Source organism: Camponotus vicinus, unplaced genomic scaffold (genome assembly GCF_025532165.1).
Source record: "Camponotus vicinus isolate PSW18456_S1 unplaced genomic scaffold, iyCamVici1.0 SCAF_3, whole genome shotgun sequence".
NCBI classification, from domain to species: Eukaryota; Metazoa; Arthropoda; class Insecta; order Hymenoptera; family Formicidae; genus Camponotus; species Camponotus vicinus.
In genome coordinates this window covers 7,034,158-7,061,608 of record NW_028141967.1, presented here as the reverse complement: position 1 = coordinate 7,061,608, position 27,451 = coordinate 7,034,158, and the positions used below count along the sequence as shown (strand labels likewise).

At 29.7% G+C, this 27,451-nt stretch overlaps 3 protein-coding genes across 8 annotated transcripts in view; 1 reads left to right on the top strand and 2 right to left on the bottom strand.

Moving 5' to 3' along the window:
* Positions 1 to 102: 102 nt before the first annotated feature.
* On the bottom strand, positions 103 to 17,546 carry Usp16-45 (ubiquitin specific protease 16/45). Of its 3 annotated transcripts, none has more exons than XM_083094766.1 (13): positions 17,326 to 17,541; positions 15,702 to 15,835; positions 14,668 to 14,846; positions 12,577 to 12,733; positions 12,127 to 12,294; positions 11,753 to 11,974; positions 10,569 to 10,831; positions 10,268 to 10,482; positions 9,427 to 9,913; positions 7,920 to 8,214; positions 7,476 to 7,745; positions 5,033 to 5,217; positions 103 to 551 (listed from the first exon to the last, which is right to left on the bottom strand). In XM_083094766.1, exons 1-13 carry the CDS (start codon positions 17,408 to 17,410, stop codon positions 479 to 481), a joined length of 2,733 nt encoding a protein of 910 aa, XP_082950892.1. In that variant the 5' UTR covers positions 17,411 to 17,541; the 3' UTR covers positions 103 to 478. The 3 variants fall into 3 exon arrangements, 2 of the variants coding, with proteins under 2 accessions (XP_082950892.1, XP_082950893.1); XR_014437909.1 differs by lacking the exon at positions 103 to 551 and having other exon boundaries at positions 5,079 to 5,217; positions 7,476 to 7,650; positions 7,722 to 7,745; positions 17,326 to 17,546; XM_083094767.1 differs by lacking the exon at positions 15,702 to 15,835 and having other exon boundaries at positions 17,326 to 17,520.
* On the top strand, positions 11,758 to 27,033 carry Ist1 (increased sodium tolerance 1-like protein). Of its 3 annotated transcripts, XM_083094789.1 has the most exons (8): positions 11,758 to 11,890; positions 12,195 to 12,271; positions 22,678 to 22,725; positions 22,879 to 23,188; positions 24,362 to 24,803; positions 25,001 to 25,135; positions 25,264 to 25,317; positions 25,512 to 27,033. In XM_083094789.1, exons 4-8 carry the CDS (start codon positions 22,920 to 22,922, stop codon positions 25,689 to 25,691), a joined length of 1,080 nt encoding a protein of 359 aa, XP_082950915.1. In that variant the 5' UTR covers positions 11,758 to 11,890; positions 12,195 to 12,271; positions 22,678 to 22,725; positions 22,879 to 22,919; the 3' UTR covers positions 25,692 to 27,033. The 3 variants fall into 3 exon arrangements, with proteins under 3 accessions (XP_082950915.1, XP_082950914.1, XP_082950913.1); XM_083094788.1 differs by having other exon boundaries at positions 11,786 to 12,271; XM_083094787.1 differs by lacking the exons at positions 11,758 to 11,890; positions 12,195 to 12,271 and adding an exon at positions 22,495 to 22,595.
* The window catches only part of Obp59a (Odorant-binding protein 59a), a 47,496-nt gene continuing 47,056 nt past the window's right edge, over positions 27,012 to 27,451 (bottom strand). For both annotated transcript variants that reach the window (XM_083094791.1, XM_083094792.1), the window contains exon 6: positions 27,012 to 27,225. In XM_083094791.1, the coding sequence (XP_082950917.1) occupies positions 27,199 to 27,225 (27 nt within the window). In that variant the 3' untranslated portion in view covers positions 27,012 to 27,198. The remainder of the gene's footprint in view (positions 27,226 to 27,451) is intronic.

Below are 27,451 nucleotides of genomic sequence, written 5' to 3'. Positions count from 1 at the left end.
TGCTCTTTTAAATTTAAATAGAGATCGAAATCGATCAACAATATTACTTATATTATATATTAATTTAATATTAAAAAAAGAAAAGAGAAAAAAGGAATAATATAAAATGCAAAATATTTTCAATTTGCGTTATTAAAATTTACATAAATTTGGGAATTGAAAAAATTTGGAATTTCATGTCCATTAATTAATTTAAACATTTTTTGTGGATATTGAATACATTTATCACACTAGTTGTAAAAAAACAACTTAGTTTTCATTATTTCTAATAGTTTCCAGTTCTTTTTCTTGTAATGTACATACAATCAATAAAATTATAGGCATTAGTTACATACTTCATATATATAATAACATGCAATATAATATAAAAAATTGTAGAATTCAGATTTTCAAAAGTAAAAGTTTTCTTTTTGCCCGAAAACCAGAAATGCGAATAATTCCTTCAAGTTTCAAGTTCATCTTGCCTCGTTCTATTGAGTCAGAGAATCCTTTCGTAGAATAACAGATACGCTTGACTTTGTAGTACTGTATTTTCATCTACTTCTGATACCCTGTGATAAAAAACTGAGAATTAATACCGAAGAAAATTATGATAAAATAAGCAAAATTGGAAAAATACTTTATAATATTTTATAAAAATAATTATAGTTTTATAAAAATAACTCGTTATCCTATTAATGATTTTGAAAAATAATTTGTTACTGATTTTATAAGAAATAACTTATTATCATTATCATTAAAAATTTATATTATTATAAAAAATTATTATAATTTATATTATTAATTTATATTTGTAATATTATAATAATTTATTATATAAATTTATTATATTATTTATATTTGTAATATTATAAAAATACAAAAGCGACATAACTTTGACATCCATATCATTATCGATATCACTATCGACTATAAAACTTATAATAATTTTGATAATTATTTTAAATCTTAATATTTTTTTCTTAATCAAAAAAACTTCGAAAATATTGCATAAAAACTTTATTTCTTGTGATCTTTAAATTCTGTAAATATAAATAAAAAGATTTCCTTATTTTTTTCTTTTAATATATACAGGGTGAGCCATTTTAATTAACGCACGCAATTATTTCGGAAACAAAGCATTTTAGAGAAAAATGTTTCAGACAAAAGTTTTATGGTTTCGAGGGGGCCATAAGATGGTATCATTGGTTTGACCATGAAGAGTTATTTGAAGGTCACATGAAGGTCACCTTCAATTTCTTAAATGGAACCTACTATTTGTCATTGCATATTCTTGTAGCTTATCTCGAGAGCTTTCCAAAACACTATAATTAAGTACCTTTTCGTTAAGTACTTCTTGAGTTATGAGGCTTGAAATAATTTCTTAATTGTATATAAACCGTAAAATATCTTGTAAAATTTTCATTTTTCGATTATCTTACCTTAATACTTTTACGTACAAAATAATGAGAGGAATCAATTGGTCTAAAGAAAACACATAGTTGTTTTTAAGAAAAAATATGGAATTGTTAATTGCAAATTATATATTTTTTCTTCAAAACAACTATGTGTTTTCTTTACACCAGTTGATTCCTCTCATTATTTTGTACGTAAAAGTATTAAGGTAAGATAATCGAAAAATGAATATTTTACAAGATATTTTACGATTTATGTAAAATTAAGAAATTATTTCAAGCCTCATAACTCAAAAAGTACTTAACGAAAAGGTACTTAATTATAGTGTTTTGGAAAGCTCTCGAGATAAGCTACAAGAATATGCAATGACAAATAGTATGTTCCATTTAAGAAATTGAAGGTGATCTTCATGTGACCTTCAAATAACTCTTCAAGGTCAAACCAATGATACCATCTTATGGCCCCCTCGAAACCATAAAACTTTTGTCTGAAACATTTTTCTCTAAAATGCTTTGTTTCCGAAATAATTGCGTGCGTTAATTAAAATGGCTCACCCTGTATATATATTAGGAGTATAATTAAGTTCCCGCCGCTCATAATTAAATGGCTCCAGCTGCAAATGTAGTGAAGTTAGGCATTTCTCAATAAAATTGAGTGCGCAAAGATTCATTTTTTGTAAAAGAGATATTTTTTGAATCGATTTAAAATGAAACGTGATAAGTTGTTTTTTCGACATATACTTCTTCACTGCTTTTATTTAAATAAAACTGCAGCTGAAGCTCATCGATTGATTTCTGAAACAGTCACGGCTGACCGCTACCAACAACAATTATATTGATTGAATGATGAATTGATGCGAAAAAGGTCAGTAATCGACGTAAAGTGATTCTTTTGCATGACAACGCGCGACCTCATGTCGCAAGAATCGTAAAAGAAACACTATTGGAGCTCGAATGCGAAGTTCTCCCGCACCAGCCTATTCTCCAAACTTGGCCTCATTGGATTATCACCTTTTCCGATCAATGCAACACGTGCTCGCCGATACACACTTCTCCAATTACGAAGAAGTCCAAAAATGCATCGATCAATAGATTGCTTCAAAAAACAAGTCGTTCTATCGTCGCGGAATCCAACTTTTGCAAAAAAGATGGGAAAAAGTCATAGGAAACAATGGATTATATTTTGATTAATATATTAATTCATTTTCTTATTGAAATAAATGCATTTTTCAAGTAAAAAAACGGCGGGAACTTAGTTATACACCTAATATATATATATATATATATATATATATATATATATATATATATATATATATATATATATACAGGGTCTTCAAAAAATCCCGGAATGCTAAAATATCTCGAAAACAATCAATTATAATGAAAATTATGTAAGGAACAAAGTTGTAGGACTAAATAAAATGTACCTAATGATGATAAGAATTTGACCTTGGATGAAGTACTCAAGGTCATATGAAGGTCAAGTTGATTTGAACACATAGTTATTTTTAAGAAAAAATATGTAATTGTTAATTGCAAATTACATATTTTTTCTTCGAAACAATTGTGTTTTCTTTACACCAATTGATTCCTCTCGTTATTTTGTACATAAAAGTATTAAGGTAAGATAGTCGAAAAATGAATATTTTACAAGATATTTTTTACGGTTTATGTAAAATTAAGAAATGATTTCAAGTGTCATAACTCGAGATGTACCTAACGAAAAAATACTTAATTATAGTGTTTTGGAAAGCTCTTGAAATAAGCTATAAGAATATGCAATAAAAAATGGAGAGTTCCATTAAAAAAAATCAACTTGACCTTCATATGACCTTGAGTACTTCGTCCAAGGTCAAATTCTTATCATCATTAGGTACATTTTATTTAGTCCTACAACTTTGTTTCTTACATATTTTTCATTATAGTTGATCGTTTTCGAGATATTTTAGCGTTCCGAGACTTTTTGAAGACCCTGTATATATGTATATGTATATGTATATATATATATATATATATATATTTTTTTTTTTCTTCTTCTTATAACTTTATGCAATTTTGAAATTCTGACATAATATGCTAATCAATGATATGCTAAGAATCGAATTAATTTAATATGCAAATGTGTGTAAGAACATAATCTGATTTAATTAAAGTTATCATAAAAATCATTAAAATCGTTAAATTTTAAAATCATTAAATTTTATAGAGGATTGCTGGAAGAAATGAATAGGAAGGTAATGAAAGAAGGGGAGAAAGGAATCAGGGAGCTGAAGATGGGGGGGACTTAAACAGAGAAGAAATAAAAGCAATATTGAAGAAACTAAGGAATAATAAAGCATTGAGAATGGGTGAAATTATATACATTTTATATATTTTAAATTATTTAACGAAGGCAGATATAAATAGAATAAGTACATTAATTTTTTATGGATTTAAAAAAACGTCTGTAAAACGTTATGTTAATTCCGAAATCATTATTTTTGGTAATTATTTACTTTAGGGAAGTAATCTTTGATGACCTTAACCTTGACATATGTTATAGAGGTCACTCTTCTGAGTAACCTTCAGAAGGTTTTAGCCTCGCTCGTGATTCGTTGAAAAGTTATAAACATAAGAAGTTATAAATAGAATGTAAATTTTATTGACACCGTGTAGATAGAACTATAATATGTATTACCTATATAAACATGAATTGTAGTATTCTCGATTCTTATTTATATACAAGTGTTCAGTTATTCCTTAGACATTAAAACTAAAATTTGGTTTAAATCAAATAGGTTTGGGTTACCTTTCGAAAGTGGAACCCCCCGCAAGGGGGCGGAATCCACGCGTATACATTTTACTTTGACTCTCGCAGAGAGTGAACTTTGCTTCACCTTGCAAAGTACACGCGAGGTCCACCCCACACCACCCCTGAGTCAGCGCGAAACGAGGTCTATTATTGTATGGTTCCACATGGATTTGCAATTTTCCATGCGAAGCGAGGAACCATAGACCTCATTTCGTACTGACTCAGAGATAATGTAAGATAGACCTTGCTTCGCATGGAAAGTTGCAAATTCATGTGTAACCATACAATATAGACCTCGTTTCGCGCTGACTCAGGGGTAGTATGGGGTAGATCTCGTTTCGCATGGAAAGTTGCAAACTTATGTATAACCATACAATATAGATCTCGTTTCGCGCTGACTTAGGGGTGATGTGAGGTGGACCTCGCTTTGCATAGAAACTTAAAATAATCTTGAACCTTAGAAGTCAAATCAACATTATTTAGGAATTCATATAGTCGCATGTTGCATATAATTCGTGGAAATTTTTTCGTTGATAATTTTTTAATAAACGACGAGCGACGGCTAAAACCTTTTGAAGATTATTCAGAAGGGTGACCTCTATAACATATGTCAAGGTCAAAGTCATCAGAGGTTATTCCCCTAAAGTAAATAATTACCTTATTTTTTTGTACAAACTATTTTAATTCCTGAATTCTGAATTTTTAGAATGTAATTCTTGAGTGTATTTTTTTTTCAAAGATCTCTATCAGTACTCTTTTAAACTACATACTCGTATTATAGCTCAGATTTGATGTATATTACAAATGCAAAACTTAGTATTTTTTTCAACAACAAGAATCTTACCGAGAATCTGATACATAATACCATCTCCCAGGTGGTGGTTCTACAACAGATGCGGCTTTCGCCGATGCTTCCTCTCCTTCCGAATCTGAACTGGTATTACTCGATTTGACATCATCCGATTTAGGATCCTTATCCTTAGGAAGAAAACTCCATCGGTGGTCATCCGATGATAATGGCAGCCTTGTCTATTCAGAAAAACAATTTAAATAATTTTGAAATTAATAATAGCTTTTTAGTAAATTATACACAGTTAGAATTCTATATTTTCAACATTTTCAGATTAGAAAATTTCGTCATTAATATGTTTTAATTCTAAGAGAAATTTCTTCACCCCACATACACAAAAACTTTTTTTGTAATTGTAAATTTTTTTAGCATGCTTTTATTGCAATATATTACTTCTAATTAAATAGAATAAAAAAATCGATTACTTGTTTGTTAGCAAAGTCAAATGTTTACCAAAATTATATATCTACCACTTGTTAGCAAAAAATATAATATATAAAATAGGTAATTATGCATATATAAAAAAGGCTCAGTCTTGCACAAATGTGCCATTGACATATGTTGTCAAGGTCATGTCTCTGATTAACATTTGAAGATTTTAGCAGGCGGTCATTGTTTATTCAAAAGTTATAATAAATAAAGTTTGAGAAGTACACCATGTAATTTTCGTCAACCCAATCGAATTATTCATATAGATTCGATAATTAGGCATAAGAAGGTTCCTTGTACAAATGTTTCATTGACATATGTTGTCAAGGTCATGTCTCTGATTAACATTCTGAAGATTTTATGGAAGTGGATTTCACTATATTCACGCATGTACTTTCCATGCGAAGTAGAGCCCATTCCACCTCTCGGACTCGAGTTGAGTTAGACTAGGTTAGATCTTTTGGAAGTAGAGCCCCCTGTAGGGGGGGGGGGAACCCACTATATCCACGCATGTACTTTGCAAGACAAGGCAAAGTTCATTCTCAATGAGGGTTAAAATTAGATGTAGAGTGAACTTTGCTTCGTTTTGCATAATGCATGCATGGATGCAGTAAGAAACATTATTACAAAAACACATATATCCCTATCTTTTCTGGATGCTTGCCACGACCCTATTTAGGATCCATCCGCCACTGTTATTGGCACAGTGGGGATATTAGTATTTACTAGAGGGATCTTGGGGGATGTGGTCACTCTACGGCGTTGTGCTCGTCGGTGCCGTTTCTTACGGAAGGCTAGTTGGAAACCAGCATGCAGTGCACGCGAATACCTCCACCGGCACTTATTTGGTCAGCGAGCGATCTTTTCAAGGATCCTCCATGGCAATCGGCATTGTATCCATCGAGCAAGATACCAACATCGCTCTGGAGTCGCATATCACTGTGTTAAAAAGCAGCATTAGGTGTGAGGTCTGGATAGCTCAGTGGTCTAGAGCGGGAGTATCCCGTTTGATCACGTTGCGATTGACCACAGCCAATTATATCGACCTGTGCCTAGGCTAACCAGCAACGATTAACCAATCAGAGAGTCCTATTTTGAAGTGGCCAATTGGCGACGTGGTCAATCGAATATCCTCCGTCTAGTTGCCCGGAAAGCGAAAGACTCGGGTTCGATTCCCGATCCAGCCACCTGCACCTCACATATTTTTCTAGTCCGCGAATATTGTTTTCTAACAATGATTCGTTGGGCTGAAAAGTGTTTTCCAGAAAAGATAGGGATATATGTGAGAGGAGGTCAGACGTGTCTACACGCCCATTTGGTCAACGAGCGACAGAATCCATCCAACGGCATCAACGCATATCCTGTGGAGAGAGCATTCACATACCGAATGGGCGTATAGACACGTCTGACCTCCTCCCACATACATCCCTATCTTTTCTGGATAGAGTGGATAAATGTTGACAAATGTAGAGAATTTGAATTTGTCATATCTTCTATAGTTATAGAGCAACAGTTCCTAATCCTCTACTTATCGATGTAAAAATACGCGTTTCGAGTGATTTTAGTTTTTTACCTATAACTTTGTTTGAAATAGGAATTAAGAAATGAGAATGATACCTCGATTCCTCTCATTAACCTATCTTTTAATATAAGTTTCAAGAAGATTCTGTGCAGGAACTTTTCATCACCTTAACTAATAATTCCCACCTTTATTTGTTAATAATTTTTGAATAAAGAACGACCGTCGGCTAAAACCTTCAGAATGTTAATGGCCTTGATAATATATGACAATAACACATTTGTATGAGCCTCATACTATGAGGGTGGGCCCTTTTTATGCATAATTATAAAATATGCTGTAGTATTTGTTAGATTATAATTCAATATTATATATAATTTTACTATTAATTATTATAGTTTAAATATTATATATCTTATTTAATATAATTAAGATCTAAAAACATTTTTTTTATAAAGTTCTAAATATTATAAGTCAGAAATAATTTACCTTGACATAAGCAACATAATGACCACCATGAACGGTTCCACTATGTTCGACGACCCCATAAAGCGCATAAAGTCGATGTTTTTTATAATCCGTACAAACTGGTGCCAAGTTCAATAACATCGGAAATGACACATGCTTGAGAACTTTTCGAAAACCAACTCTTTGCGTTTGAAACCTTTTCAAATGCAATATTAATACTGGAGGTACTTGAGAAATGAGATATTGTTTGGTACTTGAAGTGCATACCATTTTCGATGAACTCTCTTGACTCTATAAAAAAAAAGAAAGAAAAAAGAAAGAGGAGAGAGAAAACAGCGAGAAAAAAATTAGATTACTGACTCTTGCCTATAAACGAACAAAGTTTGATTTTTTATTTTAATTTTTTTTAAAACCTTTGAAGAAAAAGGATTATTTTTTCCTCTTCCTTTTATTTCTTTAAGTTACCTTTTTCTCGCGAGCTGTGCACGCTTCGCACACGACTTTGTTACTTCCTGTCATTAGTTCCAGTGCAGTAAATTGATTTAAACATGATTCCACAGAACATTCGCCTGGTTTAGTTTTGTATCTGCCAGACTGATGTTCCGAAATTCCCAATTTAGACATTCCCATCATAATATCGCCGAGTTCATTACATAAATCTTGTTCTTCGGGATCATCATCATTAGGAGTTCCGTCATTATATTTATTTCTATTGCATTTTGATAGGGTAGTTGCCATCCATGTCTCGACACCGTCTAATCTGAAGAAATATCATGCTTATCAATATTATGTTTATGCAGTTCATTATTCTAGAAATCTCAACATTTTTAAATATATTGTGCATTAGAATCCTAAATTTTATCAAATTTCCAAAACATGAAATTTTAAAAATATAAATATTCAAAAAAATCATATTTAATGTGTCAATTTACTAATAATTCAAGTTAAAATTTAAAAAATTTGAAGTTTAAGAATTTAGAAAAATGTGTAAATTTTGCACATACATAATAAATTTTCAGAATTTAAATTACACAGAATATTTCATACCATTTCTTTTATCTTAGAAAGGAGTAATGCTAAGAAGTTGAGAAAAACATACCTTTCATAAAAGTCTATTTAAAGTTTTTAATGGTGATATTTTCATTTTTGAAAAATGAAAATTTTCGAATTGGAAATCGGGGCAAATTTAAAAATTTTAAATGGTGGCATAGGGCAATATGATTACATAAATCGTTAGGTAGAGCTTTAAAAAAACTTTTACTTGAAAAAAGAACTTGATATCATTTTATCATTATCGTGAATGATTTTTTAAAAAAACGCTTGCAATTGTTGTGACGCTTGAACTTTTCAAGACGCTCAGTAGTTAAATAATCTTGATGATACTGGCAATTGGCGAATACCATTAATAACGAGTCTCGATGTTTTAAGGCAAGAAGTTGAATACTTTTTTCATTTCTCGATAATAGTAAACGATATCAATTTTTTTTGCAAGCAAAAGTTATTTCTTTTTAAAAGCTCTATCAAACAATACCCATGTTGTCCCATATTGTCATTTAAAACTTTTAAAGCCGTAATCACACTACGGGTTGTGGTTGAAATTGACCAATCAGAACAAAGCAATTTGTCGGCCGGCTACTCTGATTGGTCAATTCCAACCGCAACCAAGCCCGCAACCCGTAGTGTGATTACGGTTTAAGTTACTTCCGGTTATTTCTCAAAATTTCTCCAAAGTGAAAGTACCGCTTCAAATGGGTCTTTATGGTAAACATGTTTTTTCCTACTACCTATACCATTTCTTTTCAAAATAAAAAAGACGAACGGTGATTTGAAACACCCTGTACACACACACACACGTGCACACACACACACGCACGCACGCGCGCATACACGCACACGCGCACGCACGCACACACACGCGCGCGCGTGTGCGTATATAAAATTTCTGAAATATTTAAACATCTGCATATACAACCTTTCTGTATCATTAACGGGACTAGTAGGGCTTTCCTTAGAAGCGATGGAGCTGCTTAAACTCGCAGTGGGTGCCTCAGGGCTTGTGACATCAGAATTAGGAACCATGGAGGTAGATAACGTCGTAGCTGATGCTTCGTTCTCGGAATTGATTGAGCTGACATTCCTGTCGCTTTTTTCTGACGGCATTCTGATTTGAGTCAAGTCTGTCATCGATACATCGGTTGGACTAGGACTAGTTAACACGTTAATGTTCACCAGGTGTCTAATTTGTGTTATGTCCGCATTGTTACCCAGATTACCGTCTTCCAGACTGGTCAGATTGTTGATATCGTTACTGAAGTCGTTGCTTGGATGATGATGGGGATCAATAAGAGATATAGGACTGGTGACGGCGGACGCTTTTTCCGAACTATATCCAGATTCTCCAATTTCTGGATGAGAATGATCCACTTCAATATTGTCCTCTACATCAGCGTCACTCTCCTCTAGGAAATAACATTTTTCTCGTACAAGATTTTGTTTATGAAAAAAACTAATTTAAAAAATTAAAGGATTAATATTCTTTCCAAAACATTTTATTTTATTTTATTTTTACACAAAAAGAAAGTCAATTTTTTAAATAGTTTAAATTTGTAATTGTAATTGTAAATGTAATTTTATAAATAGTTAACTTTTTATAAATAGCAGAATTGGAAGATTTAATTGCAACTTTCACATTGCAATAAGAGGAGACTAAATGCCAACCACGAAAATCGACTAAAAAATTAAATCCTAGTACTGGTCTACCATATGAGAAGCAAGTAAAAAATATTGCTAATTAGAGCTAAATAAAATCATACCTGACTTTGGTGTGTTGTCATTATTTTCTTCCGTGAAATTATTCGAATCTTTTAACACATAATTGTTATGATTCTCATGCCTTTTAATCTTTCGGTTTTTCCTGGCTGCCTTCTTTTCCTTTTTCAACTGCTTCCAAGATGTGTCAAGAGCTTGATAATCGCGTTGCTGATTGTTCGTCATATCGAAAAAGGTGTCGTTTTCATTGTTCTTCCTTCTATATATCAAAATATACTAATATACTATTTATAAGCTAAGTTAAAAAAATTAATTATATACAGAGATAAGAAACTTTTTCTTTACTTCAAGAGCGGAGGCTGTGGTTTGTCTGCTGTAACAGGGAGACTCAGATCTAGGAATGGCTCAGTGCGTTGCGACGAATGATGACAATCCAGACACTGTAAGGTAGATACCAACACACCACGAAATACCGCTTCTGGTCCCAGTAATCGTGTGCTTGCTTGGTTGCCGTAGAATTTCACGCGAGATTTCAGACTCTTCTCTACACCGTCTGGTTTCGTTTTTTCACTCAAGCCTACCTCCTTCAGAATTATGCTCTGGTATCTCTACAGTATACATAAAATTTTAATTTGCAATATAAGACCTTTGCTTATCTTTACATCTGTATTATCTTAAAAAATTAAAAAATCACTTCTTTTTTCTCAAAAAAAGAAAAGATAATTTTTAAATGGCTGTAACTTTGCAAATTGGTTTGAAATCAATAATAAAAAAAATTGTAAAGTTTGAAATTTTCATTTTCAAAATCTTTAAATCAATTTCAATTAACAATGTTATACAATAGAAAAACGTCTAACATGAAACAACATCCAATTTGCCAAATCTTTTCAGTTAGTTAATAGATGCCATAATAATAAATAAGATAAAATAAATAAATAAATATGGTGTAATTTTAAGAGTTTTAAAAAGTAGACTTTTTGCTTTGTTTTTTGTTATACAGTTGTTATACGACTTTTTCATTGAGTTATTCCTTAATTTGATTTTAAATTGATTTTAAACGCTTGTAATTAATAAATAAATTATCTTTCAACAATCATTAAAAGAGCAAATTAAAGTCTCTTTAAAATATATTTAACAAAATTGTACCATAATTTTTTCATGTTTGCTATTCATTAACTTCAAAAAAATTTGTCAAGTTGCTGGATGTCATTTTTCTATTATGTAATTATGTGAAAAATAAAGATAATTGACTAAAAATTCTGAAAATAGAAATTTCAAATTTTACAATTCTTTATTACTGTTCTCATTGTCAATCCAATTTGTAATAAAATTATAGGCATTTCTATTTTTTAAAGAAAAAAAAAGATTCCTTAACTATTTTAGTATATAGCAGATTAGATATATTTGTTAAATTAGCTATCATAATTGCTTTAAACATAAAATATTTTAGGAAGTAAAAATCAATTCTAATGACATTATTTAAAAAAATACTTAATTAGAAGAAATAATTGACACAGTTTCTTGCTTACTCGAAGATCCTCATTTCGCACTATTTCCAACAAATGTCGGAGTAATTCGTGCGAGTCGTGTTGCCCTCCATCAACACATTGTGTAGTTTTTTTCCTAAGCTTACAAAGTAAATTCAGAGGTGTATATGTCTGATAGCCGTTAGTATTCTGCATTTTTGATAGAGTTTCACAAAGAACCGATGTGAAACTGCCCCATCGCTCTAAAGTCCCCTCAATTGGTGGCTATCAAGTGAAAAGAATGATCACTCGCAAAAAATAAGATAAATAACAATAAAAATATAAAATATAATATTTAATTTAGCAAATCTGTGTTAATATTGATGTTTTTTTATTGTTTTTCCTTGAGATAAAAAAAATTTCAAAATTAAACATACAAATTCCACTTCTTCCTCTGCATCCAAAGGTTTGTGCTTTCCACCTGGCAAGATAAATTTTTGTCCAGGTAAACGCAGATCGTCCAGCACCTTCATTAAATAAGGAGTCTGTGATAGGCACTGAAGTACAGCATTGAAGAAGCAGGTATTTCCTAAATTTGCTAAACCCTGTTACATTATTTAAGAACATTTTTCTATTATAAATATTTTGAATATTATTGTACACTATCTCTCTCTTCCTCTCTCGTTATTTATATATCATTATATATGTTGTATATAAATGTGAAATAATTCAATTTTGTTTATTGTTAAATGTTAAATATACTGTACACACATGTTATATTATTATATTATGTTTAAATTTTAAAAAATTCCTTTAAAAAGACTTCTCTCTAAAAAAAGCAATCTAGAATCAAATCAAATGAAAAATAAATCATACAATTTACATACCCCAACTTTAGGAAGATTATTCAATATTTTATGCTTCTCTTTCTCCTGCACATCAGTTATGATCTCTGTTTGACATTGTGTTACTGGTGTTTTCGGTTGTGGTATTTGCATAGTAGCACATTTCTTGATGAATTCAATAGTTTCTAACAACTTTTTACTGTATAAAAAAGACAATGTATATTTACAAAAGTGCAAAAATAAATATTTTTTTTATATTAAGAAATTCTTATATCACATACACAAAAACACACGCATGTATTATATTAATTTTTCATAAGTTTCAAAGATTTTTGTTACTTATCACATCGAAGAATTAGTATATGAAAGAAAATTTCAGTGTAAATCAGGAAATCAAAAATCAACAAATATTCAAATATCATAAATATTTAAAATAAAAAAATTTATTATAATTAGAAATCTTTATACACATTTTTAGTTTTTAATTGAATTTTAGAAGATTGGCCAATAATTTCATTAATAGTTTTTTTCAACAATATTTCCGTAATTTTTAGTTAAATAATATTTGGAAATGCTGTAATTTTTAATAATTCTGCAAATTTCAAAGCAAAATAATATTTCGTAAATTTATTATTAGCTTTTAAAAGTCGAACTTTACTAACTTTTTTCAAAATTCATAATATGTAATTTTATTTTATTGTGAAAATTATAATTTATATTGAAATAAATTGAATAATTGCTCGGTAATTTTTCACTGTATTTTCAATAAATTTATATATTATATGAAAAACTTTTCACACAATTTTAGAGTTTAAATTTATTATAATTTTAATAGAATTTCCATCAAGGTATTTGAATATCCTGTATAGTAAGTAAAACATATCCTTAGGATAACGGCTATTTAGAAAAGCTTTTTTCTCAAGTTTTATTTAAATTTAAAATTAACTATTATCTAAATCATATACTTTAGATGAATATTTATAGCAATTCATACTTTATATCAATAGCAATATCAAGCATATCTAACAAAATGATATAAATTGGATGTAAATTATATTTTTTGATCATCTTATTTTTTAATACATTTTATATACAAAATAACAAAAACAATCAATTTATTATATAAAAAGATAATTTTGTTCTTAAAAAAAGTATAATTGCAGATATTAAATATTATTATGTATTATTATTTTCTTTTATATTTGTATCACAAAAAAATTGAAAATTTCATTAATGAATTATTCCTGTCACTCTACATATATCTTATGCATGTATGTGCATATCGTGTGATATGTGTCTGTGTACAAATGTAAATAGAAAACACACACAATATTATTTTTCATAAAATACGCTTTTTGATGAAAAAAAATCACGTTTTTGCAAATTTTTTTCTTCTTCTAATATTTAACATTATTATATTTTGATTATTGCAAGTTGATTTTTTTATTACTTTTGATTTTTTTGATAACAGATATGAACTATATAGACATCATTATTTTAATATAGATCACATTCCAATTGGCTACAGTTATGTAATTATTATTTTTACTTAAGTAAATTCTTCAAAAATAAATCAAAATTGAATTGTTTTCATTATAGATACAAAAACAGTTCGTAATTTTTAAAAATGTACTTATTAAAACTGTACTAATTATAAGTCATTATTTTAATGTAATAAAAAAACTAAAACTCTTATATTTTCAATTTATTCTTTTTAAAGTAATTTTAATGGTTTAATGAGATTTCCGAGATTAAAATAATACCAAATATAATTCCAAATAATAAATACCAAAAATAATTTTTAATTAGATGCATAATAAAAATTTTTGTTATGCATTTAACTGAAAATTATTCGAAATATGTTTATTTATGTTAATTTGTATGTACTTTGCCGTAAAAGTCTCATTAATGAAATAAAATTACTTTCAAAGAAAATAAATAAAAAATATAAAAATTTCAAAATCTTTATTTTATTAACGAAAAAATATGAAGAAAAATGAAGAAAAATATATTTTAAAAAATAATGAAAAAATATTGATTCTCTTTTCAATAAAGAAAAAAAAATTTTTTTCAACGTTTGTTTTCTATTGAGAAAAAAAACGATTTTTTGACATCTGTAATGTATATATTTACCTGCTATTAGGATGAACTTCAATTTCACATTGAAAACACCAAACATTCCAATGATGAATGTCTATCACTATGCAATGACAGTCACTGTGAGGCTTTTTATAGTGCTCTATAGCATGCTTTTCCTTATCACAATTTTGTTCTCCACATTGTAAGCAAATCCACAATGGCTTTGAGATATACTGCAAGTTTAAATAACTTTGAATTAGGACTATAATATGTATTATACAGGGTGTACCAAAATTCCCGCGTGTGGAATGCACAGCGTGATTGTTCGTACCAAAACAAACAACTTTTTCCTTCGGGAAAATTGCGTCTGAGCATTACTTTTTAAATGAGAACAACTTTAAGCTAACGAATAAGCGCTTTAGATTACGCTTGAATCAGGGGCGGCGCGCGCACGGCATGTGTGGCGTTTGAGCGTGTAAGCTATTTTATCATTTCATTAAAGTTTTACATGAATTATGCATTTAAATATCGCTATTTTCAATACAACTTACAAAAAAACGTCCAACATATACAAAAAAATCTCATACGCAGAGCGAATATACAAATAGAAAGTCTACATTTCGAACATGTGCTAAACATTTAAAACATTTAATTAGCCCTTTTCAGAACCAAAAAATATTTAGAACGTAGGAACAATAATTTTGGATCAAAATTATTCTAATCTACTTATTTTACTTTCAGTCGTTGCTCCGATGATATCAATTTAAAAAATCTCTTATTAAGTACGTTATATTGAAAATAGATATTTAGATATCATGCATAATTCTTGTAAAACCTTTAGTGAAATAGTAAAATAGCGTACACGCTCAAACGCCATACATGCCGTGCGCGCGCCGCCCCTGATTCAAACGTAATCTAAAGCGCTTATTCGTTAGCTTAAAGTTGCTCTCATTTAAAAAGTAATGCTCAGACGCAATTTTCCCAAAGGAAAAAGTTGTTTATTTTGATACGAACAATCACGCTGTGCATTCCACATGCGGGAATTTTGGTACACCCTGTATATACTAATCAAATGGTATGTTATTTACAATCTCTTCTGTTTTTTTAAGGTCCACTTCTAATTTCTTACAAATGGAACATTTATTCATTATTCCAATCTTCTTTATATTCTTCTTCACTTTATTCAGATTGACAGCTTTAGCTATATGCAAACATTTTGTACCTGTTGACAAAATTAATAATCAATATTAAAATATCTATGTAAATTTGAATAAAAAATTCTTTTGTGTTCAAAGAAAGATGAAAGAGATCAAAATATTTTAATTTATTACCTATTATGTTTTTAAATGCTAAATTTTTAAGTGTAAAAATTCTGATTGTTTGGATTTTAAAATTATGTTTAAAACTATCATTAATTTTTTTTTAAATTAACAATTAAATTATACATCCATATACAATACACACACATATATATATATATATATATATATATATATATATATATGAAAATATCAATATAAACAACTTATATAATATATAAAAAAAACATATGTTTATTTAATTATTTATTATTAATTACCAATATTTTTGTTTGATCTTTATCATACATATATGTATATAAAATTAAATATATCTCATTTAATAGTCTTATCCAGATTAATTTTTAGAAATTTCTTTGAATATCATAAAACATTCATTCTTGAAGTTTTTATATTTCTATCAATTTTAATGTTTTACATATATATATGTGTTATACGCACACACACACATACATACATACACACACACACACACACACACACACAGAGTGCCCCAGACCACCCGTACACCCCTTTTAAAATGAAAATAAATGGCTTTTATTAAAAATCGCGAACAATTTTTAAGTAAATCGGATACGCTTTATCAAATGGTGATATTTTCAACTTTTGATTCCGACCGGAAATATACCATCCGGATCGGAAGTTGAATTTTTTTAGGGGAACATGGTACTTTTTACTACAGATTCGAATTATACGTGAAAAAATAAGAAACTTTTGTATCAAACGTTTTTTCTAAAAGTGCCTCTGTCAATCTTAAAATTGACCTTGAAAGTAACTGTGATGAACGTTTGATATACAAAAGTTTCTTATTTTTTCACGTACAATTCGAATCTGTAATAAAAAGTACCATGTTCCCCTAAAAAAATTCAACTTCCGATCCGGATGGCGTATTTCTGATCGGAATCAAAAGTTGAAAATATCACCATTTGATAGAGCGTACCCGATTTACTTAAAAATTGTTCGCGATTTTTGATAAAAGCCATTTATTTTCATTTTAAAAGGAGTGTATGGGTGGTATCTGGAACACCCTGTGTGTGTGTGTGTGTGTGTGTGTGTATATATATAACACATATATATGTAAAACATGAAAATTGATAGAAATAAATAATAAAGAAAAAAAATATATAAATATATATGCATATATATTTACATATTTATTGGGACTTTTTGAACTGTTGGAATTATTCATTCCTAATCTAATAATTCAAAGATGTATAGAATATAAAGCAAAAATAGAAAAATCCGAGAAGTCGTGTAGAATTGAAGACTAAAGAAATAAAATCGATAAATTCTTGGATTTAGAAATATTGTTGTATAAAATCAAGTTAGAGTTAGGTTAGATTACAGTGATCTATAAAAATCAAAGTTCTATTTATGTATACGCATTTTTAACCTGCGCTCGTTTCCTCGCAAGACTCGGTGGAGGCCTCGCTGACATCGAGATCCGCATCTGGCTGTCTGTTTCGCTTCTTACTCATTTTGTCGCTTAACTAAATGGAATAGTTCTTCTATATACACCAATATGCACGTGCCAATAAATCTGACTGGCTCACGAGTCGACTTCTCGATTCTGACGTTCATGTATGAAAAAAACATGTGGAACTAGTCAAGGCGCGCGCACATTTATGGCTGCGTTCGGAAACATCACCCGAGTGCCCCCGGGTATCATTTTATCCTTGTTGTTCACCGAATGTTAAACAAGGATAAAATGATACCCTGGTACACTCGGGTGATGTTTCCGAACGCAGCCTATTGTGGGTGGAACGCATAGACCTTATAAGTATGGACTGGCAATTGCCTATAGTTTCTGTAGAGAAGCAGTATTCGTATTAAGTTAGCCGGAAATTTTTCAGCCAACCAAAAATCTCCTTATGGAATCGTTTGTATTTCGTATGAAGATGTTTGAAGTGTGATTAAAAACGTTTGTAAGTAATTAGAATAATTATAAAAAATTAATCATTTTTACAGTATGTAGTTAGCCAACATAACTAAATATTAAAAATTCTCCTTATGAATCGTTTGTATTTCGTATGAAGAGTTTTGAAGTATAATTAAAAAGGTTTGTGAGTCATTCGTTTAATTTTAATTAAATTTTTTTATATTGTGAAGTTAGCCGGAAGCTATATAAAATGGACGCCGTCCTGTGATTGGTCGATTTGCTTATGGTAAATACTAAAATTTTCTCATGTGTACTGACTTTAAGTGTAAGCAAAACGAGCAAATTTATCTCTTTTGTAACTTTTAATCCATGACTAATTTATTATTAATTCCGCATAATCGCATAATATATCATGGATCGTGGATAAGCGTAGATAATTGAAATATGTTTTTCTACCAATAAATAAGTAAATCTTTTATAATTGTTTTATAATGTAGTCATCATTCAGAAAATGATCACAATTTGTGATTATGTATTTAATTGTTATTTTATATTCGCTTTCAAATAATAAACTATATAATAATAAAATTTATATAAAAAGATGGTAATATATGTAATCCAATTAATTATAATTGACAAAATAATTTCTTGTGAAAAAATAAAAGTAAAAAATATAGAAGAATTTTTTTTATAGCTTGTATAAAAAATCAGTTTTATGCTAAGTATATTATAATTTTCTGGACTGTAGTAATATTTAATATATAATTTTTGCTATATAAATATATATTTCTGATATAAAATCTATTTCTACAGATAGTAAGATCGGCTGAGTTATGTCACAGAATATCGGAAGGCTTACATCAAAATGCGAGAGAGAGGAGATAGCATATATCAATATGAATCCATTGCTGATGTTGTAAGAGCAAAAATAGATATCTCTGTAGATTTTATTATTTTTGCATCTGAAAACTTGAAAATTGCCCATGCCTTATCGGAAGTAAGTCTTCTTTTGTATTTTCAAATATATATAAGCGCACATTTTTAGCATATTCTTTTATGTTATCATTTTTTTTGTTAATTATTATTGATTATTATTGATTACTTTGTTAATTATTGTCAATTAAGAAGAAATATATATTTATATAGCAAAAATTATATATTAAATATTACTACAGTCCAGAAAATTATAATATACTTAGCATAAAACTGATTTTTTATACAAGCTATAAAAAAAATTCTTCTATATTTTTTACTTTTATTTTTTCACAAGAAATTATTTTGTCAATTATAATTAATTGGATTACATATATTACCATCTTTTTATATAAATTTTATTATTATATAGTTTATTATTTGAAAGCGAATATAAAATAACAATTAAATACATAGGTCCATATTCTGAATCCTCTTTTATCGATAAAAGTGCCTCTAAAAGTGGCTTACAGCCAATCAGAAGGCTTATAAGCCACTTTTAAAGGCACTTTTATCAATAAAAGAGGATTCAGAATATGAACCATAATCACAAATTGTGATCATTTTCTGAATGATGACTACATTATAAAACAATTATAAAAGATTTACTTATTTATTGGTAGAAAAACATATTTCAATTATCTACGCTTATCCACGATCCATGATATATTATGCGATTATGCGGAATTAATAATAAATTAGTCATGGATTAAAAGTTACAAAAGAGATAAATTTGCTCGTTTTGCTTACACTTAAAGTCAGTACACATGAGAAAATTTTAGTATTTACCATAAGCAAATCGACCAATCACAGGACGGCGTCCATTTTATATAGCTTCCGGCTAACTTCACAATATAAAAAAATTTAATTAAAATTAAACGAATGACTCACAAACCTTTTTAATTATACTTCAAAACTCTTCATACGAAATACAAACGATTCATAAGGAGAATTTTTAATATTTAGTTATGTTGGCTAACTACATACTGTAAAAATGATTAATTTTTTATAATTATTCTAATTACTCACAAACGTTTTTAATCACACTTCAAACATCTTCATACGAAATACAAACGATTCCATAAGGAGATTTTTGGTTGGCTGAAAAATTTCCGGCTAACTTAATACGAATAGAAGCAGTGTCCGGAGGAGGTTAGAGAGAGAAACATACTTTTTAGTACTTCTCTCTCTACAAGTGTCCAGACAGTGTCCGGACACTTGTAGAAAGAGAAGTACCAAAAAGTATGTTTCTCTCTCTAACCTCCTCCGGACACAGTCTGATACGTATTGCCAGTCCATATCTGTAAGGTCTATGGTGGAACGTCATACCGGGTGTTGCAGAATTCGGCATGGCGTCTCTTGACATGTTTTAAGGCCATCACACACGAAATTGCATAGCTGCCACAGACATCTCTACAGACATCTATACTATGGCCCATATTCTGAATCCTCTTTTATCGATAAAAGTGCTCCTAAAAGCGGCCTGTAGCCAATCAGAAGGCTTATATGCCATTTTTAGAGGCACTTTTATCGATAAAAGAGGATTCAGAATATGGGCCTATATACTAGACCGCTAACTTGCGTCAAATACATGTCCACGAAATTTATGTACTAAATTCTCACGCATGCGTAACGTTGGTGGACAGCAGTCACGTTTGTGATTGGTTGATGTTATGTACAATGTACATAAGTATGTAATTTGTGTATAAACTTACAGTTGAATATAAGTTATTTTTAAATAATATATAATGTTCTTCATTTTTAATTAAAATTTATTACAGCCTTTAAAGATAAAATATATCAAAATATATTTAAAAGGTATATGATATAATTAAAATCAAGATTAAAAATATATATAGAAGATTAAAAATATATGTATATAACAGTTATATATATATTTATATTTATTTTATTACAAAATTAAAAGTTTATAATGTAAAAAATACAAGTTTTAAGGTGAAAACTTAAATATTAAGCGTCGTCTACAATGGCCGTAGCATAAGGTTGTAAGGCCGTAGTCGTAAGAAATTGACCAATCCCAGTTGAAGTTCAGGAGAATAATCAACTGTGATTGGTCAATTTCTTACGACTACGGCCTTACAACCTTATGCTACGGCCATTGTAGACGACGCTTTAGCTGGCTACAAGTGTCCACCATATTAGTTTTCCACCAATATTACGCATGCGCGACCGCCGTATTACATGGTTTTCGGGGACACATTTTATGTACAAAATCAGTGGGAGTTAGCGATCTAGTTATAGTATAGATATCTGTGATAGCTGCATATGCATAACATAAGACCATATGGACCAATGAGCATCGAGTATTAAATCGCCATATTGACTTACATAACATAATACTCGATGCTCATTGATCCATATGGTCTTATGTTATGCATATGCAGCTATGCAATTTTGTGTGTGATGGCCTTAAAGGTGGAAGCACATAAAATTGCAGGAACGCATAACCATAAGCATAAGAAAATTGATCGGTTCATTTTCTTATGCATATATTTGTAGACCAATCAATTTTCTTATGCTTATGGTTATGCACCTATGCAATTTTATGTGCTTCCACTTTAAGGTGGAAGCACATAAAATTACAGGAGCTATAAGCAGAAAGCAGAAGTCATAGCGCATGCGCTATGATTCTAAATTCTGCCTATGGCTTTTGGATTTCCAATCTACATAAAAATACATAATGCATAGCCACGGACATAACTCTGGAAACAGCACATTGGGTGCATCCAGAAGCACAACCGCTCACTGAGCGGCTAAGTAGCACTCGACTGTGATTGGTGAATTCAAAGATAGAAACCAATCACATTCAATTGCTACTTAGCCGCTCAGTGAGCGGTTGTACTTCTGGATGCACCTGGATGCACCCATTAAATTCGATGCGTACCGAAGTAGAATCGAATTGAAGACTTCGGTGGAAACTAGACCATTGAGTAACGAAAAGAAATTTTTTTTTTGTTTCTTTTGTCCTGATTGGTCAATCGAATGCTACTCTACTCCAAGAAATAAATTTTGGAACACAACTCTGATAAATCCGAGATTTCATGACTTCATCTCCGTAATTAATTGGTACTTTCCGATTCACGCATGAAGTGACAGAAAATGTATAGTTCATGTCACGCATATTATGCATTTTCCGCACGGTCTTACATACAGGTCTGGAAACTCCGGTGGTGGGGGAGGTCTCACTTAGTGTGTCCGTTTTTCGGAAGTTCACGACTTGCCTGCTAGGTTCGCTGCGATCTAGAAGTCATTTTAGACGTATGTTAGAGAGAGAACGACTACTGCCGTCTATCTCTGTCTCTCTCGCTCGTATTGCGACTTCTAGTCGAAAAACGGACACACTAAAGCCGACGGCACACGGTACGATTTTTCGTACTGGATTTGATAAGATTTAATAAAATACTAAAAATGCACCAATCAGAATGCAGCATTTCTAATATTTTACTAAATCTTATCAAATCCAGTACGAAAAATTGTACCGTGTGCCGTAGGCTTAAGTGAGACCTCCCCCACCATTAAAAAAGGCCTGAGTTTCCAGACCTGTATGTAAGACCGTGATTTTCCGTCACTTCATGCGCATCATGCGTGAATCGGAAAGTACCCAATGAAGAACCTATGGGCCTGTTCTTTTTAGCTGCACTACTGCACTAGTGCAATTAATTAGAGTGAAAGAAAGTATGTTTGTCTCTTTCTAACTTATTGCACTAGTGCAGCAGTGCAGCTAAAAAGAACAGACCCAATGTCACACACAAGTGTTGTTATCACATATAACTTGTTATCAATATATCAAGGTATATTAGATTAATCTTAATTATATATGTACTTTTGACATTTTTAAAATAAAATAAATATAAATTGAAAAATTCTTTGCAGTATATTTGACTGCCTAAATAAATATTCTAAAGGATCAAATTGTTTTCGGTAAGTATATTTTTTCTCTTACTTTTTTTTTAGAAACTTATGGTTAGACTTGATTTTTCTATCGAGTGAAGTACAATTTCTCATTTCAACTATATTTTTGTGTTATTAAATACACATCAAATATTTATATCCGACTTTTATGAAATATTGCAGGAAAGAAAAATCTATACAGATAGAGAGTAGCAAGTGCAAAGATGTTCTCAAGTGGGCCGAACTATACGAAGTTAAAGACACATTTACGTCTAGCAATTAACCGGCTAAAATTACTGGAGAAGAAGAAAACTGAGCTGGCACAGAAGGCACGTCGTGAGATTGCTGATTATATTGCTGCTGGCAAATCTGAGCGAGCTAAAATTCGAGTGGAGCATATCATCCGGGAAGATTACATGGTGGAGGCAATGGAATTGCTTGAAATGTATTGCGATTTGCTGCTTGCACGTTTTGGTCTCATTCAGCAGATGAAGTGAGTTTCAACTGAATTAATAAATCATCAAATCATTTCAACTAATATAACTATTAATATAATAGCATAATATAACTATTCATTGCAAATTTAATTTTTTTTTTATAAACTATACTTTTTTGACATCAATTGATTCTTTTCGTTATATTACATAAAAGTATTGAGATAAATTAATCGAAAAATTAATATTTTCCAAAATATTTCATAATTTATATAAAATTGTTAAAATAAAAAAAAAATCTTATAAACCATTCAATTTTTAATCCTACTTTTATAATTTCTTAAATATTGTAAGAAATCGATTTACATAAATTAATTCCATTTAAAAAAATTAAGATCTTGAAATATAATCTCCATCTCAGATTGAATTAATAGCTATCTTATGTCTTATTTGAAACTACAAAATTTTATTTAAAACATTTTGCGATGGAGGACTTGGTTTTCAAGAAACATCAATGTGTCATTTAAAAAACTACCTTTTGTATACATGGGTTAACAATTAATTATATATTTTAACAAATAATTAATATTAAATAATCAACTATATAACTATAATTAAATACAATTTTAACTGATATTATATAAAATTATTTTTATGACACTTACTTATTTATTTTTAAGACATTTTTATAGTATTTTACTATACTATAAAATATTTACTATATAACTATACTATAAAATATTTTTTGACATACAAACACAATTCACATAAACATTAATTACTTAATACTTTCAGATAAAGAATTTTTTGAAGTATATATGTACTAATAAATATAACAATTAAAATAATTAAGAATAAACAAAAAAATTTAATATAACAAAATTTTACATTGCTATATATATTACAATACAATAAATTATATCAAAAATTAATAAAAAAAAGTATTTTAAATGGAAGTTGCTTGATTTTTAACATAGAATTCAATTATGTTATTTCTTTCATATGATAATTTGAAATTTCAATGTTGCCTTTTCACCCTCTTTTGTTTGCAAGGTTTTTGAATGATGAAAATGCAAATATAGCATATTTAAAAGGATTCTTTATTATCTGAATTATGTATTTTTATTAAGTAATTCCTGAGATGAAATTGTAAAATTTTATTTGCCCCCCCCCCACATATATATATATATATATATATTAATACAATTTCAATTGATTATTATTATTTTCAGAAACCTTGATGAAGGTTTGGCAGAAGCAATATCTACTATTCTTTGGGCAGCACCTCGTATTCAAACGGATGTGCAGGAAATTAAAGTAATAGCAGATATCTTGACATCTAAATATGGCAGACAATATACAGAAGCATGTCGGGAGGAAGCAATTCAGACCATATCAGAGAAACTGAAACACAAGATGAGTGTGCAGTCACCTTCAAAGTTGCTCATAGAGAAATATTTGATAGAGATTGCCAAAAATTACAATGTGGATTATGAGCCGGATCCACAAGTGATGGCAGAAGCCCAGGATGCAATGTTGATCGACATAGGAGCTAACGGAGGAGAATCGAGAAACAATTTAGATACTGCTAGTGGAGGAATGCCTCATCCACCTGGTTTTATAGGTTTTCCACAGGCACCCTTGTTACCTGATCCTGGATCCCACTCAAATATGGTAATTTAAATAACTCTTTTAATTCTTATATAAAATCATAAATAAATTATATAATTTTGATAAATAACAATCAGGAAGGATTAATCTTTAATAGGAACAATGTTTAATCTACTTTTTGCACTTTCATTATATATGTCACCATTATTTGTGGCATCACATGTTAACATTGTATCATATTGCATGTCATAATGTTCTAGGATTCAGAAAAAGATGCTTCATCTATGGGATTTGTATCTCCAACATCTCCGATTGAAAAGGATCAAAATACTCCTTTCCATTCTACTTCATTTTCGTATAATATACCTTTGGATAATGCTAACTCGAATAAACATGTGAGTAACATGATTTTATTACATATATATTGGCAATTATATAAATAATATTAATAAAATTATTATTAATCTGATATTGATAATAAAATAAATTATTTTTTCATAATAACATCTAAAAAATTAATTAGGAAGATTTACCACCACCATACCAATCTGATTTTCCACCTGACTTAAATAAACAGGTAAAATTATACATTTTTTCTATTGTTTTGTTATGAAATAATTATTAGAATTATTAAAATAATATTTATTAATATATTAAAATAATATTTGAATTTGATAGAAATTATTATATAATTAGATATATTTGCTCAAATGATAAGATTAGAACCTAGAACTGTCCTTCCATAAATATAATTTATGTACATTTTTTTAGTCGGATGAAAAACCGAAACCTCAGCCTAGATCTAAAATGCCAATGAACAATTATCAGCTCCCAGATCTGCCGGCAGTGCCAACAGAAAACAATGATCCGTCTACAAATCCTCCCGAGAACGATGATATTGATTTCGACGACTTGATGAAGCGATTTGAAGATTTAAAGAAAAGGAAGTAATGTTTATTGTATATAAAAGTAATATTCGAAAGATTTTTTTATTTTATCGCGAAACGATAATGATATGTAGAAGTTAGTAATGCTTTTTATAAAAAAGGTCTATTACTATACACACACACACACACACACATGTATATGTATATATGTATACACATACACACACACAGATATATATATATACATACATATATACAGGGTAGACCATTTTAATCAATACACGCGAATATCTCGAAAAAGAGAAGTTTTTTCAAAAAATGTTTCAAACAAGTTTTATGGTTTTGAGGGGGAGAAATAATGACATTATCAATTTAATTGTAGATGGCTCCACTTTCGAGATTTTATCATGGAGGCCATTTCTTTAAATGGAAGTCGATTTTTTTTTCCAAATAAAAGTTGTAGCTGGCAATGAGAGGAATTCAACGGTTTTTATTTTTTGAAATTGGATCATTTTTCACTGAGATACAGCGTTTCAAAGTTTAAGTGAAAAACTTCCACGCCCATACAGTGTGCGTATTTTGTAATTCCAAACCGCCCTCCATTTGTGTTTGTGTGTGTTGTTCCTATCCATTATCTGAACTGGTTCTATTTGTTCTATTTGATGATCAACTAGCTCCAGATCGATTGATACGCATTTTCCCGCGCTTAGCATTACCCAGGATGAACGACGTGGATGTGACGGGGCTTTCATCCCTTTGGGGTGCTTGATTTACGTGAGTCCCCTTGCCTCTCACAATTCTGGGTAATGCTAAGCGCGGGAAAATGCGTGTCAATCGGACTGGAGTTAGTTGATCATCAAATAGAACCAGTTCAGATAATGGATAGGAACAACACACACACACACACACACAAATGGAGGGCGGTTTGGAATTACAAAATACGCATACTGTATGAGCGTGGAAGTTTTTCACTTAAACTTTGAAACGCTGTATCTCAGTGAAAAATGATCCAATTTCAAAAAATAAAAAACCGTTGAATTCCTCTCATTGCCAGCTACAACTTTTATTTCGAAAAAAAAATCGACCCACTTAAAAAAATGACTTCCATGATAAAATCTCTAAAGTGGCGTCATTTACAATTAAATTAATAATGTTATTATTTTTCCCCCTCAAAGTCAAAACTTTTGTTTGAAACATATTTTGAAAAAACTCCTTTTCGAGATATTCGCATGTATTGATTAAAATAGTCTATCCTGTATATATATATACACACACACACACACACACTTTTATGATGAGAGAAATGCAAATAATAGTTATCTATATTAGAATCTAGTATATACATGTATATATACACGTTATAATATTAATAAGAGAGAACATATATAATATATTAATTTATTATATCTCTTTGTGTATAATCAATATATATCCTATGTACTTCTCTAATAATAATTGTATGTAGTATTTTTTTCTAAATCATATTTTTACAGAAATAATTAAGTTTATTACTACTTTTCTTCTTTTAGAACTTATATTTAATTGCAGCTAATTAAAATATTTGCATAGTATTAATAAATATGCCAATCCTCGCATCTCTGAAAAAATAAACAATTTGATTAGTTTTAAAATATTAAGTTTGAAAAATATCATAATTTTTTGCATTTTTAGTTTATTTTTATATAATTTAAAAAAAAATCGAATTTTTATAGCTTTAGTAACTAGAGGGAACTGATCTTTAAAAATTATAAACATATTTTTTTTTAAACTTATTTTGAGATCTTTGATTTTATTATGTGCATTTAAATTTAAATAAATCTATCA